At 31.9% G+C, this 16,755-nt stretch overlaps 1 protein-coding gene and 1 long non-coding RNA gene across 21 annotated transcripts; both read left to right on the forward strand.

Annotated features, from left to right (window-relative positions):
• Positions 1 to 1,906: 1,906 nt before the first annotated feature.
• Positions 1,907 to 2,443, forward strand: LOC126727714 (secreted RxLR effector protein 161-like). Its single transcript, XM_050433639.1, has one exon. It carries the CDS (start codon positions 1,907 to 1,909, stop codon positions 2,441 to 2,443), a length of 537 nt encoding a protein of 178 aa, XP_050289596.1.
• A 3,847-nt stretch (positions 2,444 to 6,290) lies between these two features.
• On the forward strand, positions 6,291 to 16,755 carry LOC126724913 (uncharacterized). 20 transcript variants are annotated; one of them, XR_007655162.1, is made up of 8 exons: positions 6,291 to 6,470; positions 6,990 to 7,029; positions 7,270 to 7,344; positions 7,490 to 7,680; positions 8,114 to 8,201; positions 9,409 to 10,479; positions 11,608 to 14,476; positions 15,274 to 15,514. It is a non-coding gene; the product is annotated as an uncharacterized LOC126724913 (long non-coding RNA). The 20 variants fall into 20 exon arrangements; XR_007655155.1 differs by adding an exon at positions 10,638 to 10,749 and having other exon boundaries at positions 6,291 to 7,344; XR_007655154.1 differs by adding an exon at positions 10,638 to 10,749 and having other exon boundaries at positions 6,291 to 7,344; positions 11,613 to 14,476.

Genomic DNA, 16,755 nt, shown 5'->3' on the forward strand with positions numbered 1-16,755 from the left:
GGAAAGCAAACAAAGGCAAGTCATCACAAGGTGAATGTGATTGCTACCTCACGTTGTTTAGAGCTTCTCCACGTTGATCTAATGGGGCCTACAAGAACTGAAAGTCTAGGAGGAAAGAGGTACATTATGGTCATTGTTGATGATTTCTCAAGATACACTTAGGTTGAATTTCTTAGAGAAAAATCATAAGCATTTGAGAAATTGGAAATTCTTTACAAGAGACTGCAAAACAATAAAGGGGCTCCTATTGTCAAGATAAGGAGTGATCATGGCAAGGAGTTTGAGAATGCAAGATTTAAGTCATTTTGTGAGAAGAATGAAATCAAAAAGGAATTTTCAGCCCCCAAAATTCCTCAACAAAATGGAGTGGTTAAGAGGAAGAATTGGATGATTCAAGAAATGACAAGAGTTATGCTACTCAACAAGCAAATTCCTTAAAAGTTTTGGAGAGAAGCCGTAAACACCTCATGTCACATTGGTAATAGAATATTCTTCTGAACGGGAACAAAGAAGACCGCTTATGAAATTTCGGTATGGAAAGAAGCCGAGAGTGAAGTACTTTTGAGCGTTTGGAAGCAAGTGTTACATTCTAAATGATTGGGAGAACCTTGGAAAATTTGATGAAAAAAGTGATGAAGGCATTTTCCTTGGGTATTCTACTCCTAGCCGGGCATATAGAGTTTTCAACAAGAGAACAAAGACGGTAATGGAATTCATCAATGTAGAAATTGATGATGCCATAACAAAGGTAGAGATGGTTGATGATGGAGAAGGACCAAGCACCAAAGAACCCACAATTGAGGTCGAAGCTTTTGATATAGAAGTTGAAGGACCTGCACCAGAAAAGGAATCAACTCCTAAACTCAAGAATGGAAACAAGATCGATGTTTAGAATAGTAAGTCCTCTCACTCCTCCGGAAGTTCATCCTCCTATCTCTCGAAATGATGAAGTGTCCACATCAAAGAATCCATCATCAAGAGTGATTAAAAACAATCCGAACAGTAACATCATTGGGTCTTTAGATGAAGGTCTCTAACTTAGAAAAGGAAACATTCTTCTAGCCAATCATGTAACATACCATTGCTACCTTGCCCAATTTGAGCCAAAAAGGGTAGAAGAAGCTCTTCAAGATAAAAATTGGGTTGAGTCAATGCATGAAGAGCTGAATCAATTTGTGAGAAATGATGTATAGGAACTTGCTCCTAGGCCTGAAAATGTTCATGTCATCGGTACCAAATGGATCTTCAAAAACAAGACTGATGAAAATGGAGAGATTATCTAGAATGAATCTCGGCTAGTGGCTCAAGGATACACTCAAGTAGAAGGAGTAGATTTTGATGAATCCTTCGCTCCTGTGGCAAGACTTGAGTCTATTCGAATTCTTATGTCAATTGCATGCACCTGAACTTCAAACTCTATCAAATGGATGTGAAATGTGCATTTCTAAATGGATACCTGAATGAAGAAGTGTTTGTTGAACGAGCCAAAAGCTTTGAAGATCCTCACTTCCCGAACCATGTGTTGAGATTGAAGAAAGCCTTTTATGGCTAGAAACAAGCTCCTAGAGCTTGGTATGATCGGCTTACCCATTACCTCCTGGATAAAGGATTCAAAAGAGGGTATGCCGACCAGACTTTATTTGTCAAGAATGATGAAGATTATCTTCTCGTGGCTCAAGTATATGTTGATGACATAGTATTTGGAGCTACCATTAATGCTCAGGCTATAGAGTTCTTTGAGGAGATGAAGAAAGAATCTGAGATGAGTATGGTGGGGGAGTTTATATTTTTCTTGGGCCTTCAAGTCAAACAAAAAAAGGAAGGCATATTCATTTCCCAAGAAAAATATGCTAGAAATATTGTCAAGAAGTTTGGATTAGATTCCAAAAAGCATGCCTCTACTCCTATGAGTTCATCTACAAAGTTGAATGTTGATTCTTCCAGGGTAGAAGTGAGTCCAACCTTGTATAGGAGTATCATTAGGAGTTTACTCTATCTTACAGCTAGTAGACCAAATATTGCATTTAGCGTGGGTGTTTGTGCTAGATATCAACTTGCTCCAAAGGAATCCCACCTGACTATGGTGAAGCAAATCATACGATATATAAATAGAACTCCAGATTATGGGTTGTGGTATTCAAAGGACTCTAATGCTTGCCTTACCGGTTATATAGATGCAGACTGGGTTGGAAGTATGGATGATCGAAAGAGTGCTTCAGGTGGCTGCTTCTACCTTGGTAACAATCTTGTCTCTTGGATGAGCAAGAAACAAAACTCCATATCTCTCTCTACGGCAGAAGCTGAATACATAGCCGCTAGAAGTTGCTGCACACAACTCCTTTGGATGAAGAAGCTACTCCATGACTACGGGATTCCTCAAGATACAATGTGTGTCTTCTGTGATAACACTAGTGCTATAAATCTCTTTAAGAACCCGGTTTAGCATTCAAAGTCAAAACACATAGAGATACGTTACCACTTCATCTAGGATTTGGTGGAAGATAAAGTTGTATGTCTTGAATTCATACACACAAACAATCAAAAGGCGGACATCTTCACCAAGCCTCTCGATGGTCCACGGTTTGAATCACTCCGTAAGACCATTGGTGTTGGTACAATCCCTTTAATCTCATGTGTGATGTGTAATCTACCTCTCTATCTTGCTTTAATTTATCTTTTGTAGGGCACACATTACCTTGTTGGCTATTTGTATAGCGTGTTCTGTCTGTTTGTATTTACATTAAATGTTTTTACATTGTTTTTTATCAATCTTTTCTTGCTTTTGTGTCAAAAATCCAAAAACACATAAAAAGTAAAAAATCCAAAAAGTTTGATCGACATTATTGTGTATTGTCATATGCATGTTTTGCCTTGTATCTTTGTACTTATGGCTTTGTGCATTTACAAGCATAGCTTGTTCCCTATGCACTCATATCATTGTGGGAGAAATCTTGAGGTCTATGTGATTGTTGTAAATAGATCTTCAAATTTGTCATGAAAGATTAGTCAATGGTTTTGTTGATCTTGAGACATGCATAGACTTGTGCCTATATATCTTACCACTTGTTTATTTTATTTATTTATTTATTGCTTTAAGAGCTCAACAAATGTAAATCTCAAAATGAAAAGAGATAATGAGCTGCAAAAGCCGTCGCACATACTAGTATTTGACTAGGAAAAAGGAAAAGCGGCTTTTATAAAAATGTATGATGCCCAAAAAGCCAAAGGCTTGCTCATCAAATTGAAATATTTAAAATTTCAGGCATCGATCTCAAAATGAGATGTATTGATTCAAAAAGATCAACTATTATGATGTGAATGGAGCCAAATGAAAAGTTTCAAAACTATGTTATCAAGTTTATGTGGGAGGTCATATATGCATATTTCTATAATTGAGATGGGTCACTTTTCCTCGTGCTAATTATGTATGACTTGGTTGAATTGATCATTGAAACTTCACATTAGACTAAGGACTATCTCAATTTTGATACTCACACACATCACACATGTCTATGTTCAATGAATGCCATATTCATTTGTGTGATTGTACTTGATTAAATGTGATTCACATACTCAATTTTTGTTGATCAAACACAAAAAGATTTTTGAGTGTTTTAATTGTTTTAGGAAAGTCTTTTGTTTTTGCAAAAATATCAAAAATTTCAAAAATAGTGTTGCCTTGTTTTAGCGACTTGATCGCGGGTCAATCCAGTCACATGCCCTCAGTCGCGAGCTGGCTCAAATGGTTTTCGCGACTCACTGATGGGTAAATATCCTAGTTACGAAAAAGACTTAGAATTTTTTTCAAAATTCTAGGTTTTTAAAGTTCTCGTGACTCAGTTTGGCAACTTGTTCATGAGTGGAAGCTCCAGTCGCGAGGTTATACAAAAATTTTCACAGCTCCTTTCGTGACTTACTTGCAGGTGGACCTTCTAGTTGCGAAAAACACTTAGAAAAATTTTCAAAAATTTTTGTCTCTAAGGTGTTTGGCAACTTGTTTGTGACTTGGTTCAATCGCGAAAATTGCGTGTTTTGCACAATAAGGGTCTTTTTCAAGACAGGTTTCAAAAACTTTTCATTTTCCTTCACATCACTTAACTATTCATATTCCTGTTCCTCTTTCTCTCTTTCAAAATCACCGTGTTCACACATAAAATCTCCATATTCTCCCTCACCTCTTCACCAATCTTCAAGAACAGGTATGGATGTTGTTTCTTTCTCAATATATTTCACACTTCTTGCCATATATCTCTTTGATTGTGTGTTTCGGTTGATATTTGTATCTCTAATGCTTGAATATGGGTATTTGTTCTTTTGGTGAAATTATTGTGTGATTGTTGTTGGTTATGTGTTTTTACACTCTGTCTTTGGCTACACAATGTGTTATTTGTAGCACACACACATTCTGTGACATGATTGTGACCATAATCTCATGATTTTAGGGTTTTCCATAATATTCCTGTGCTAATAGAGTTTGTTGTCTTGTGTGGTCTTTGTTGGTCTTTGGTGTAACATGATGTAGTGTGAAAATGTCTCCGTTCAAAAGATCAGCTGTGAAGGGAGGCAGCAGCAAAGGGAAAGAGCCCATGATTGATGTTGATGATCTTACTACAAAAACAAAGAGGACCTGATTCCCAACAGTAGTGTATGATCTTTGTTCATGAAAAATAATTTGCAAGCGCACAGAATTGTAACAAGTAGTAAAGTGTTTTTAGAAAACGAATGTCGAACCCACAGGGATTAACTATGTTATTGAATACCAAAATTCACTAAAGTAATTACTATTTGGAAAATTGAAAATAAATGGAATGTTCTACTATCTTAATTAAATTAAACTATTTAATAAAAATAAATCTACGAATACAAAACGTAAAAATCTAAAAACGTAATATATATATATATATATATATGATAAGAATGGATCTAGAGCGGTTGATTTTACCTAACAAATCCCACACAATTTACTCTTCCTAATTATTAAATTCTAATAATCTCCCGTTGATGATTAAAAATTCCTTAAGTATTCAATATCTTCTCTCGAATAATATCAAAAATATCTTCAACTAACAATTCCATATCTCTATGCGAATTTAATTAATTGGAGACTCATTATGTACTTTGAATTTTCTGAAAAATCACACTAATCATGGTAAAGCATCTCTACTTTAGCTCAACTAATGGTGTTTAATTCTAGAACTAAAATAACAAATCACCTCTCGGTTTCATTGTAATTCAATTGATCAATCAATAATTCGTAAAAAGAAATATCAAGCATTAAGAATAAGAATTAAACACTCGATCATGGAAATATTAAAAATAAAATAACTCAGAATATAAATTGTTTGTTCATTGCTAGACTACATCAACGCTCTAGAAAATAAAATTTAGTTCATAATAAAATTGAAAAGAAAACAAATAAAACTTATGTCTTTCATCTGAATTGGTTGATCAACATGAAGCTCTTGCCTTTGTCCTTAGATCCTCCTCTTCAGAAAGACTCCCAAAAAAAATACTTCAATGCGGCCGTCTGAATTTTTTCCCTAAAGAGCCTTTAAATAGGTAAAGGAATCCTATTACAAGTTGAATTCAAATTTGGAGAAAATCCCAGATTTTTAGGATTCAGTTAACCGACTATTTTGGCCCATTTAACTTCAGAATTCGGGATTTTGGTAAACTACAAAGTTGTAGCCCTTTAAATTAACTTTCCATTCCAACTTGAATCATCTCAATTGGAAATCTGAGCCCAAAGTTATGCTGAAAATACTAACTGATGCACAGGCTGGAATCCTAATCGGAATTGGACTTAGATTTGGTGCAAATTTCCTTTAATTCCTTGCTCCAGTTGAACTTAAATTTAATTGGGTTGGTCTTCTCTTGAATTCATGCCTGGTTGGATGTAAGTTGACTTGATTCAATTGGCCTAGCCCCACTTTGCATGTAAAGTTCTTGTAGATTAATCTGAAATCTTCTCATTCCTTAAAAAGCACAAATGAATAGATAAATCTATATCTATATTATATATATATATATATATATATATCTATATATTATATATAATAGCAGAAGCTGAGAGAGAGTAAGTTCCTAGAATTAAGGAGGTAATGACAAATAGGAAAAGTGCCTACCTAAAATTCAGACACGTATAACTTAAAAAAGCGATACATTATATTGTTTGGCAATGTTATAACACCATTTAAAAGCCTCTCCCTAAAAAAAAATAAAAATAAAAATAAAAATAACCGGTTAAAATTCAATTAAAAGCTTCTTTTAAAAAATAAAAACGCAGATACAGAGAGAAGGAAAGACTCAAAAAAAAAAAAAAAAAAACGCAGATACAGAGAGAGAAGGAGAGAGTTCCCTTGCCAGACTTAGAGCACCGCCGCAAGCAGAAAGAAAAATCTATGGGCATCACTGCATCAACACCGTTAGGCTATATATCTGCCACTATCAGATTGTCGGAACCGGCTCCGGTACGTTTTTCTCTATTTTTTTAGATTTGGGTATGAAATATTACTTTTTATTGAGTTTTTTCGTTGGATAGGTTTAGATTTGATTTTGGTTTTGATTCCTTTTTGTTTCGGGCTTTTGGGTCCTCCATGAAAATGTTTGTTTTCTCAACTTTTCGATTTATTTTGATATCACTAAGCCTTTCACTGTTTTCTAAAATCTGCGTTCGTAGTTTTTTATTTTTTTTTATTTTTTGGGGATTTGATTTGGAAAACACCTTTTGATCTGTTTCACAGGGTTAGTAGACACTACACCGGTTTGGTGTTAACTGTTTACTTAACACAGTTTCACAGTTATAAGAGATTCAAAAAAAAAAAAACAATTTGAAAACCCAAACTGAGACAGTCCGTTAAAGAGAAAGGCATGGAGGGCGAAATTCTTTTGAGAAATCTGCTATCCAACTACTTCAATTTAGCCTCTGCGTCAACATGTACAGGCTCTATTTTTTTGTTGATTTATATTTGGTGTCAAATATAATTTAGGTCTGAAGAGGGCAAAGACAGAGAGAGAGATAGTGAGTAGGTGCGCAAAAAGAGTTGGAATTTGTCTATTTGTCATGTAATTACTGCTATGTTGTTTCTTTGTGTATTATTGTTATTTCCTTTTATGCATGTTATGATCTCATGTTGGATCGATAAAGAGTTGCAATTGTCAATTAACATCTTCTATTGCATTTATTTTTAAATGAATTTCCTTTTTGTTTGTTACTGCCTGATTAGTGATTACTAAACCCAAAAATAAATAAATAAATAAATAAATCAGAGAACAGAGTCAGTATTAGGCAGACTTCCCAATAATGACAATCCTCCCACCATCATCATGTCAGAATCGCTACCTGTAAGTTACTCTCTTCATTTTTCAGTTTGTTCATTAAATATGATCATAATTTGATATTTTATTTGGAGTGGTTTCGATTTAGGTCTTTTCAGTTTGTGCATTAAATATGATCAAGTTTTTTTATATTTGTTTGGATTGGTTTCAGTTTAGGTCTTTGTGTCTCTCTCACCAATGGCTGCCATATTTTTAAAGAAGAAAAGGAAGAAAAGAGCCTTCAGTTGAGATGATGAACCCGTTAAGAATGATACACTATTTAAACATAGAAGAAAAACACAGATTGAAAGAGAGATAAATCTCAGGGCAGCCACCATCATCATGAAGTTGGAACTGTTACTGGTAAAGGTTTTCTTTATTCTTTTTAAAATTATGTGGTAACTATGATTTATGTTTGGGTGTTTGGTACTATAGGTTCGATTTAGGCATTTGGGCTAGATTTGATTTTGATTAAGTTTATTGGATTAGATTTGGTTTATGGTTAAGGTGTTTGTGTTGGTTTGGTTTGGTTTTAGATTTTCAAGTTAAAATTGTTTTGGGTAATTTTTCAATCGCATAGAGAGCAGAGTATTTTTGATCTTTTCAATTTCTTTTACACTTCTTGAATGAGTATTCCTTGCGAAGAGTTTCCAATCGTTCCACTCAGTGTTTATTTATTTAACTCTCTCTTGGATTCAATTGTAAATTTCATTTGTCATTGATTGATTTCTATTCCAAATATGTGTAGTAAAAAATTAAAGGGTTTTTCTTTAACTTTTCTTTTCTTGGTTTGCAGGTGAAAAGGCAAATCCTTGGACACAATCCAAGTCTGAGTAGAAACAGCACTACCAAGTATAGTTTCCACTTTATTTGAACCATCACCGGTAATTTTCTTTTTAATTGAGTGTTAAATATGCTTTATGTTTGGATATTTGGTTGGATTGATTGATTTAGGTATTTGGGTTAGAGAAATTCATTTTTGTTTATTTGTTTTTGTTTTGGATTTTAGGATTGAAATGGTTCAGGGCTGTTATGTGATTAATTTTACACATTTTACGTTGCTGGATGCTGCGTATGAGTTATTCTTTTACACATTTTTTATATGAGTTATTCTGCTCTTTTTTCTATTTGTTTATAGGACTTCTTCTAGATGTTTCTTTACATATATCTTATTTGAATTTTCATCAACAATATATACCCAAGGCCATAACATAATTTTTTCCCTTCTTCAAATATTGTTTCTGCTAGTAGTTTATGCAATTCCCAGTTCATTGTTTTCCCACAATTGCTTTTCCTATTCAAATACTGTTACTTTGATTGCATAGTTAATTGATGGGGTTATGCTCCTTCTTTGGATGCTTTCCTTTGGCGTATATAACCTTTGGCTTTTTATTTGTTTTCTAATTTATTTTGTGGTTTTTTTAAATGTTTAACTGAAATGTCTTTCTCTAATGTTTCCTTTACCTTTCTACTTTCTCTATTTCTTATTTTGTTGATTATAGGGTTTAATCAAGATTCTTAAAATTCCTTGAGAGAGAGAGAGAAATCTTAAGGAAATTTACTACTGTCAAACCAGTGTCTCCCTGATTTACAACTTAAAGCCACCATCTTAACTTTCAAAATATTATTGTTAAAGTTTTAAATTTTATTTCTAAATTTGCTGCTAACATATGATTAAGGCTTTGGTTTTGAATTGGATGCAAAATATAATTAAGGCTTTGGTCATTAATTTCCATTGAAGCACTATTTGTGTGTGATTTTTTTGGAGGAGAACAGGTGGTTGGTTATTAATTTGAGTATGAGTGTGGGTTTATTTATGTAAATTTGAATGTATATGTCAATTGCAAATATGATTGCATTTTTTCTTTGAGAAAATTATTGTTGATGAGAAATGGTGATTTTAAAGAGTTGGGAGTTTGACCCTATCAAATCAAAGAACCAAAAAGATACAGTTACATGGTACTATACTTAACTTCCATGTCTGTCTCTCTCAAATATCTCTCTATAATTTCATTCAATTTGTGTTTTTCGATATTAAAGTTTTGTTCATCTTCTTATGCAAAAACTAATAACAGAAGCCCTTCATTCCAGGTTGATATGAAAGGTTTGGATGGAATATTAGGAGCTAGCTATGTTGGGATAGAAAACATTCTATAATTATGATGCTCCTAAAGCTAAGAAGCCAATAACCGGGACATCCAACTATTTGCAATGGTGGTGCTGTTGATGTTGTAGATAGAGGAAAAAGAAGGTTATAAGAAGCCTATATATGAGATAAAGAAAGGGTATTTCTTTTTCCATTGTTAAAGCACTCACATCAATGAGTGTATAATGGAAAAATGTGTAAAATTTACACAGTTTTGCACAAAAATGACCCACATTAATCCATATATAACCGTGTAAATTTATAGGTTTGCTATATAGTGATCGTGTAAATTTAAAGCAAACCTTTAAATTCACACCAATACTATTTATTTTACATTTATTTTTTTTTTCTTTACGTATCTTGAGGATGAAGGAAGAAAGTAAATGATGGTTGTTGTGTATGAAGAAAGAGAAATAATTAAAAAAATAAAGAAAATTTGATATTTTAATAAAATGTAATGTAACTAGAAAACACATCAGACTTGAATGGGGTTGAATAGAAAGTATTGACTTTTTAATTAAAAAAAAAAGAAAAAGAAAAAAGAAAAACAACCCAAAAAAAAAGCCTCTATAATAGAAGTTGCTTTGTTAGGAATACCCCGCGCATTGCGCGGGTTAAAGGCTAGTATATATAATAGCAGAAGCTGAGAGATAGAAATAGAGAGGAGCAATGAGGGCACGGAGACTAACAGAAGAAGAGAGAGGCGATGAAATCAAAAAGCTTCAAAAAACGATTTTGCCGACCCAAAACACCTCTGTTTTGTTTACCGCAAAACAAAACCCAATTCTCTTCTAAAAACTGAAATTAAAACCCATAACTCCTCTGTCTTCTCAGAAAGATTGCTACATGGAGAAAGGAGAAAGAGAGATCGACAAAAAAGAGAGACAGAGAAATAGAGAGGCAGAGATAGAGAGAAGGGCGCCGCCCAGATCTCCTGCCATCACTGTAAGGGCGCCTTCCATTTTTCCTACTACACAGAGATGAGAAGGAGACAAACATTGAGAGGACTACCACTGGTAAGCTTTTCGTCTTTTTCATTCTTTCTTAGATCTGGGTATGGGTATGAAATATGAATTAGTTTTGAGAAATTTGGTTGGATTGATTTTTATTTAGGTATTTGGGTAACATTAGGCTTTGATTTGATTTTTTGAAATTTGGGTTTTATATGATTTAGGTTAAAAATGGTTAAAATTAAATACGAACGAAAGTTCAATTGAGGAATTGAGAGATATGGAGATAGAGAGAGACAGAGACAGATACAGATACAGAGAAATAGATACAGTCCGGTAAAGGTTTTTTATTTTTTATTTTTTTTCTTCTTTTTCTTAGATCTGGGTAGAAGACAATATTTCAATTTCCTTTTGTTATTTCACGTGACATACCCCCTGACCAACATAATTATTCACGCAATTGCATTTTTTAAACTTTAAAGTTTGATCAACTATATTAAGGGTTTGCACTAAACACCGTTTAAAGGAATAAGAGAGATTTGTTTTCTTATTAAGGTCTTGCTTTAAAATTGGTTTTGATCAACGGTCACAATCATAACTAGATAAGAAGAAGAGAAAGGCGGTGGAGCAAACACAGGCAAAGAAAGGAAAATATATATATATATTTTTTTTTTCAAATCCACAATTCTTATAATATTGCCAACAGGTATAACCCCAAAAAATTGAAAAACAAAATTGTTGGATATTGTTGTGTTTTGCTATATAAAATTATGAATGAAATAATTAATTTTTAAATGTCAGTTTTAAAATATTTTTATGTATTTCTCTTTTATTTAATAAAACTCAATTACTGGATATGTAAATTCAAGTGCTATTTGGGAAGATAGGAAGTAGTTTGTTTCTCTTAATATTTCCCAAGTTTTTTCTTTCCTAATTTTTGAAATTTAAATATGCTTGATTAATCTTTTTCCTCCTATAACTGATGCTTTGATTTTAGTATTTTTTATGTTTATTTGGTATTAATTTTTCAATCTACCTAGAGAGGTTTAATTAATTTTTGGTTGGTTAGAGTGCTTGGTAGACCCCATAGCATTTGCTGCTAAACATGTTGAAATTCTTCTTCTCCTTTATTATATGAGACATTTGGTAATTTTCCTATTTGTCTGTAGGACTGATTTTTCTATCTGTGTATAGAACAGAAAGTAGAAAAGGTCAAGAGTAGAAAAGGTCAAGAGAGAATCAAAAGCATGTCCAACAAAGGATGTAATTTCACCATGATTGGTTGGAGATTTGGAGTTGACGGAATACCCCTTCACTTTCTTTAAAACAATCTATCACTAACACAGGTTGTATTTCTTCTTCACCTTTCTTATATGAGACACTTTGTACTTCTTTCTATTTGTTTTTAGGACTTCCATTGCTTCTGTTAAATACCTCTTCACACTAATCTTATTTTAAAATAATTTTTTATGCCATTTTTTAGTGTATATTGCCATGAACAACATGAAGATTAGTTTTCTGGTGCTTATTAATTATATGTTACTGAAGATTAGTTTTAAATAGTGACATGCATTGATCTCACAACTGATATGGTTTATGTATATTGTTTATCTTAAATTTTTTTTACAAAGATTGTTTTATCTTAATTGATTGCACCTTGAATTTTACATATGATGTGATTGTTAGATGCAAAGATTGTTTTATCTTAATTGATTGCACCTTGAATTTTACATATGATGTGATTGTTAGATTACCAAAATCTTCAATTTTTTTCATTTTTTTCTCTTGGAATATTTGGATTCATTTTTTTAGGGTACTCCAGACTTATAATTCAAAGGTTACGATATTTAGATTGTTTTAATAGTTGGACTTCTAATTAATCTCTTATCCTATCGTCTTCAATTAGGTTTGTTGTCAATTTTGGGATTTCATTGAAATAAGGGAAACAACCTAGAAGATCAAATTCTAATTGAATTGTTATTAGGAATTTTCATTTTTGGGGTTTTGTTCCTTTGCTTTCATGAATTTCAGTTTCATATTTTGTTTTGTTCCTGTTTTTCTGGCTTGCTATCTGGGTCATTAGAGAAGAAGAAGGGTTATTAGATAAGAAGAGAAAGGTAGTGGAACAAACACAGGCCATGAAGGGAAAAGGTTTTTATGGTGATTGTTGGATGTGCCCAACAACATGGTTTTTATGGTATAACGTGGACTGATTTTTTAACAACTTAAACCGTTTCACGCCATTTAATAAAACTCCTGAATTGCCACACCCTTAATCAAACGGCACCCACCTCTAAGAAAAGATGAATCCCCTTCATTCGGTAAAAGAAAAAACGGCAAAATAAAATCTCTTCCTCCCAATTTTCAATTTGACACCCACTCTGTTTCGCTTCTTTTCTGCAGCACCTACATCCAAGGTTAGCATTTTGTTACTTGATGTGTTATACTCTTTATTTTGATGCTTTCTTCCTGATTTATCATAATCCAGTTTTTTTTTTGGTGGCATCATGGGGTTTAGCTCTTGAATATGTGTAGAAAAAAACATGTTTACCCTTGAATAATGGTTGCTGAGCATCTACTATCTGAAACTAAAAAGTCTAAAACCCCTTTAATGATTGTGCTGTTTTCCGTTTGATTGTATATTTATTTAAAGGAATGAATGAATATTTTTTGGCAGTAAATTATGTTTTTTTTTTATTTTTATTTTTTATTGAATTTGATTAACGCTTTTATTTATTTATTTTAATTTTGGGTAAATTAAATAGCCAACATATTGCTTAAAATTATGTGGTTGAATATTTAGGGATTATTTACTAAAGATTGTTGTGTGGTGTACACATTAATGTTTAGATTAGTTTGTTAATCTTTAGAAAAAGCTTTTTATTTAAAAAAAAAATTTGTTATGTGTGATTAATCTTACATTTTTTTTTTTGAATAAATCCAGATTAAAACATTTGCGAAACTTTGCATACATCTATAGTTTCTTTTGTAGTCTCTCTTTCTTCTTATTCACTGTATTTAAAAAAATCCTTCTTTTGCCTGTCCTTTTGTCGAAGCACAGATTTACACAGTTCTCTACCAGATACGATGGTTTGGTATTTTGCAAGAAGAGATACCGAATCATATTGAAAGGTTTAGGTTAGCATGATTTTCCTTTTGTTTCTATCTTTTTTTGGGGTTACGTTTTTTTCATTTGATGTCTTTGGGTTTGAATTAGTTTTTTCCCTGCACAATATAGTCAGAATTGTTTTTGAAGTATTTGGTTTCAATTAAATTTTTTTTCTTCAGTAAATTGACCTGTAAAAGTATTGTCTGGCTTATTTTTCTTAAAGTCTGGAACTTCACTTTTTAATTCCTTTGTACCTTTTCCTTTGTCTTGGTATTTTAAAAGTTTATATGTTTTCATTATAGATAAAAGTCTATGTTACAAAAAATATATAACGAAAGCAGTTGATGAAGAAGAAATTAGTAAGCATGTATTTATATATATTTTTTTGTGTCTTAGTAAATAGGTAACATTTGGTCAATGGGATTTGGATCTGAATTTAACTTGGTAGCTGTTCCTAATTGGTAGACTCTGTTTTGAATCCAGATTGTTCGATTAAAATTCCCAAAGGACCAAAAAAAAATTTTGTTACTTGCCAAAACTTGCAAATCATCCAATCCTATTTCTTAAGATATGTGGATCAGTTTTGCCAATTGAATAGTGGTTAATAGTATTACTATTATATTTGTACTCCAAGTGATTTTACTGACAATGTAGTACCACCTTAGTAGCATAGGTTGCCTGTTCTCCATGACGCAGGTCACTACCATCTTAATTATTCTTTACATCTTTTTGCATATGTGACCAAATTTACTTCTACATTTTTTGTGGATGGAATGTGTATAGGAACTCGGTTTGTATTTTGTAGAACCTGTTTTACATTGATGTTTATTAGATTTATGTATTTTCAATATCTTTTTTTTTCTTTTTATTTTTTTCACGTGTTTTTGTGGTAGCACAGAAGCAGATAAGATCATTGGTTGTTGTTCAAGAAGAGTTACTAAATTAAATTGAAAGGTCAGGATAGCATAATTTTCCCTTTGTTGCTTTTATTTTTAAATGAATTTCTTTCTCATTTGTTAATGCTTGATAATTAAAAAAAAAAAAAAAAAAAAACCAGAAACAGCATATGCAGATTTTCACACGTACTTTGTAACCAAAAAAAAAAAAAAAACTATTAAAATTACTTTTGATCCTTTACAATGTTATCATAGAAAAAAGAATATATATATATATATAATGCAATAGTAGCATGCCAAAGATTATATATAATGCAATGGTAGCATGAGAAAGAAGGTGGATGATAATGTTTGAGAAGAGAACCAAAACAAAATGGCATGGAAGACGAAATAATTTCCAAACTGTGTATTAGAAATGGTCCAACACTAGCTAGGAAAAACAGGAGAATGGTCATGGGAACAATTGGAACCATCTTCTACTAGAGTTTCATTTATACTTATGTTTGATTTAGTTGCTCTAAAGGAATGGCCAATATGCACATATTATGCTATTTCTTGAGGCGCCAGTAAATTAAAGCATCAATCATTGCAGGAAACAAAAAGGTCCATCAACATTTAGAAAATACAAATGACACAAACCTTTGAAAGTTTTCTATAAAATATTTTAGAATTGTTATGATATAATGTTTATACAATTAAAGTTTGAAGTTGGTTGATTTCAACACTCAATTAAATTGTATTATGCTATTGCTAGAATTTCATTGTATTTAGAATATATATCCTGAATATTAGTTTTAATTTGGATCCCCGATTACAACTAATTGTGCTCTAATGTGTTTCTTTATTACATTATAGGGAAAGTTTTTCTTAGACAATCTGACAACATTCTTAAATTTCTTGGATCAATGGTCTGCATTTAAGCGAAACTCAATGATTTTTTTTATCCTGTATTTCTGTTTGTTGTTCTACATTTTCCTTTGGTGTAGAATTTTGTGAGACTATTTACTACTGTAGTTTGATGCATTTCATGGATTAATACTACAGGATTTGAGTATCATAATATTTTAATTATTAATTATTGTTTGTGGAAGTCACCTATATTTGCTTCTACAAAAAACAAAGACAATTATAATCTCTATTGGACCGCCATAATTTTATTTTGGTAATCTTTTGTACCTTTGGAACATGTTTTGAATAATAAATTATTGGAGTAAAAAACACATAAAAAGAAAAAAAAAAACACTTTCTTTTTGCTTGAGTGCATAGGTGGTAGAGGAATACAAATTTTCTAAATCTATTTCAAAAAGGTCTATATAAAATTTTGTTGACCGACCACGAAATTTCAAGATTTTATTTTGGAAGTCTATGAAATGCTCTCAGGATTCACGTCTTTTTCTTGCAAGTAATTATTTGAATTTTTTTTTTTTTTTGGTATTATCTTAAAGAAAAAATGTTTATATTTTTAGTTACCATGTCTTTTGTAATAAATAAAAGTATCCCGCACATTGCGCGGGTTATAAGCTAGTATAAATAAAAATCAAATCAAATCAAAAGAAATAAAGGAAAACTAACAATTTTAATAAATAAGAGGATAATAAAAATCATGTAAAAATTACACTTATCAAATTCCCCCAAACTTAAACTTTGCTAGTCCTCGAGCAAAGAAAGAAAAAAAAAAAAAAGAACAACTTAAACAAGCTTTGCTTCATAAATTTAAAATTTTTTTTCTTCTTGCCTCAAATATCTGTAGAAAGCTTATAATTCAAAGGAATCATTCCAAATTAATCAAGTCCAAAAGTTAATTCAAAACTCAACTCCATCGCATTATCATTCTCACTTCATCATTAGCTTCCTGGATAGTTTTATGCAAACAAGTAAATAAGTACGGATCTCTAAAAACTCCAAAAGCTTGCTTTTTAAATCACTCCCCACTAATATACAACAAAATATTACCCAAGATCAATAGGTCTTATTAGGCTTGTGATGTATGGCTATGGTGAGGGCTATAAAGAAAAGATAAGGTTTTAAGCAAATAGAGCACTCTCACTTCTAAAATATAATTTTTCTCAATCCTTTGAATATCTCAAAATACCTCTCTTCATCAATTTTTTTTTTTTTTACTTACTTCTAGTCGTCACTTATCTTTTGACGTGAATGCAGGCATTTGTGATGGATGCACCCAGTTACTCAACAAGTCACAAACTTGAAGTGCTTTTGCATACTCATATTTCAAGTTACAATTTGATGTAAGAGTAAACATTGGTATTGAATACCCCTAGTTACTAAGCAACTCAAAACATTGGAGTAAATGGAAATTTGTACAATTTTCTTCTTCTT

The sequence above is a fragment of the Quercus robur genome, chromosome 5 (genome assembly GCF_932294415.1).
Source record: "Quercus robur chromosome 5, dhQueRobu3.1, whole genome shotgun sequence".
Lineage (NCBI taxonomy): Eukaryota > Viridiplantae > Streptophyta > Magnoliopsida > Fagales > Fagaceae > Quercus > Quercus robur.

Bases quoted from the DNA above. Each gene is read 5' to 3' on its own strand.
- LOC126727714 (XM_050433639.1), top strand. From the start codon at position 1,907: ATGAGTTCATCTACAAAGTTGAATGTTGATTCTTCCAGGGTAGAAGTG.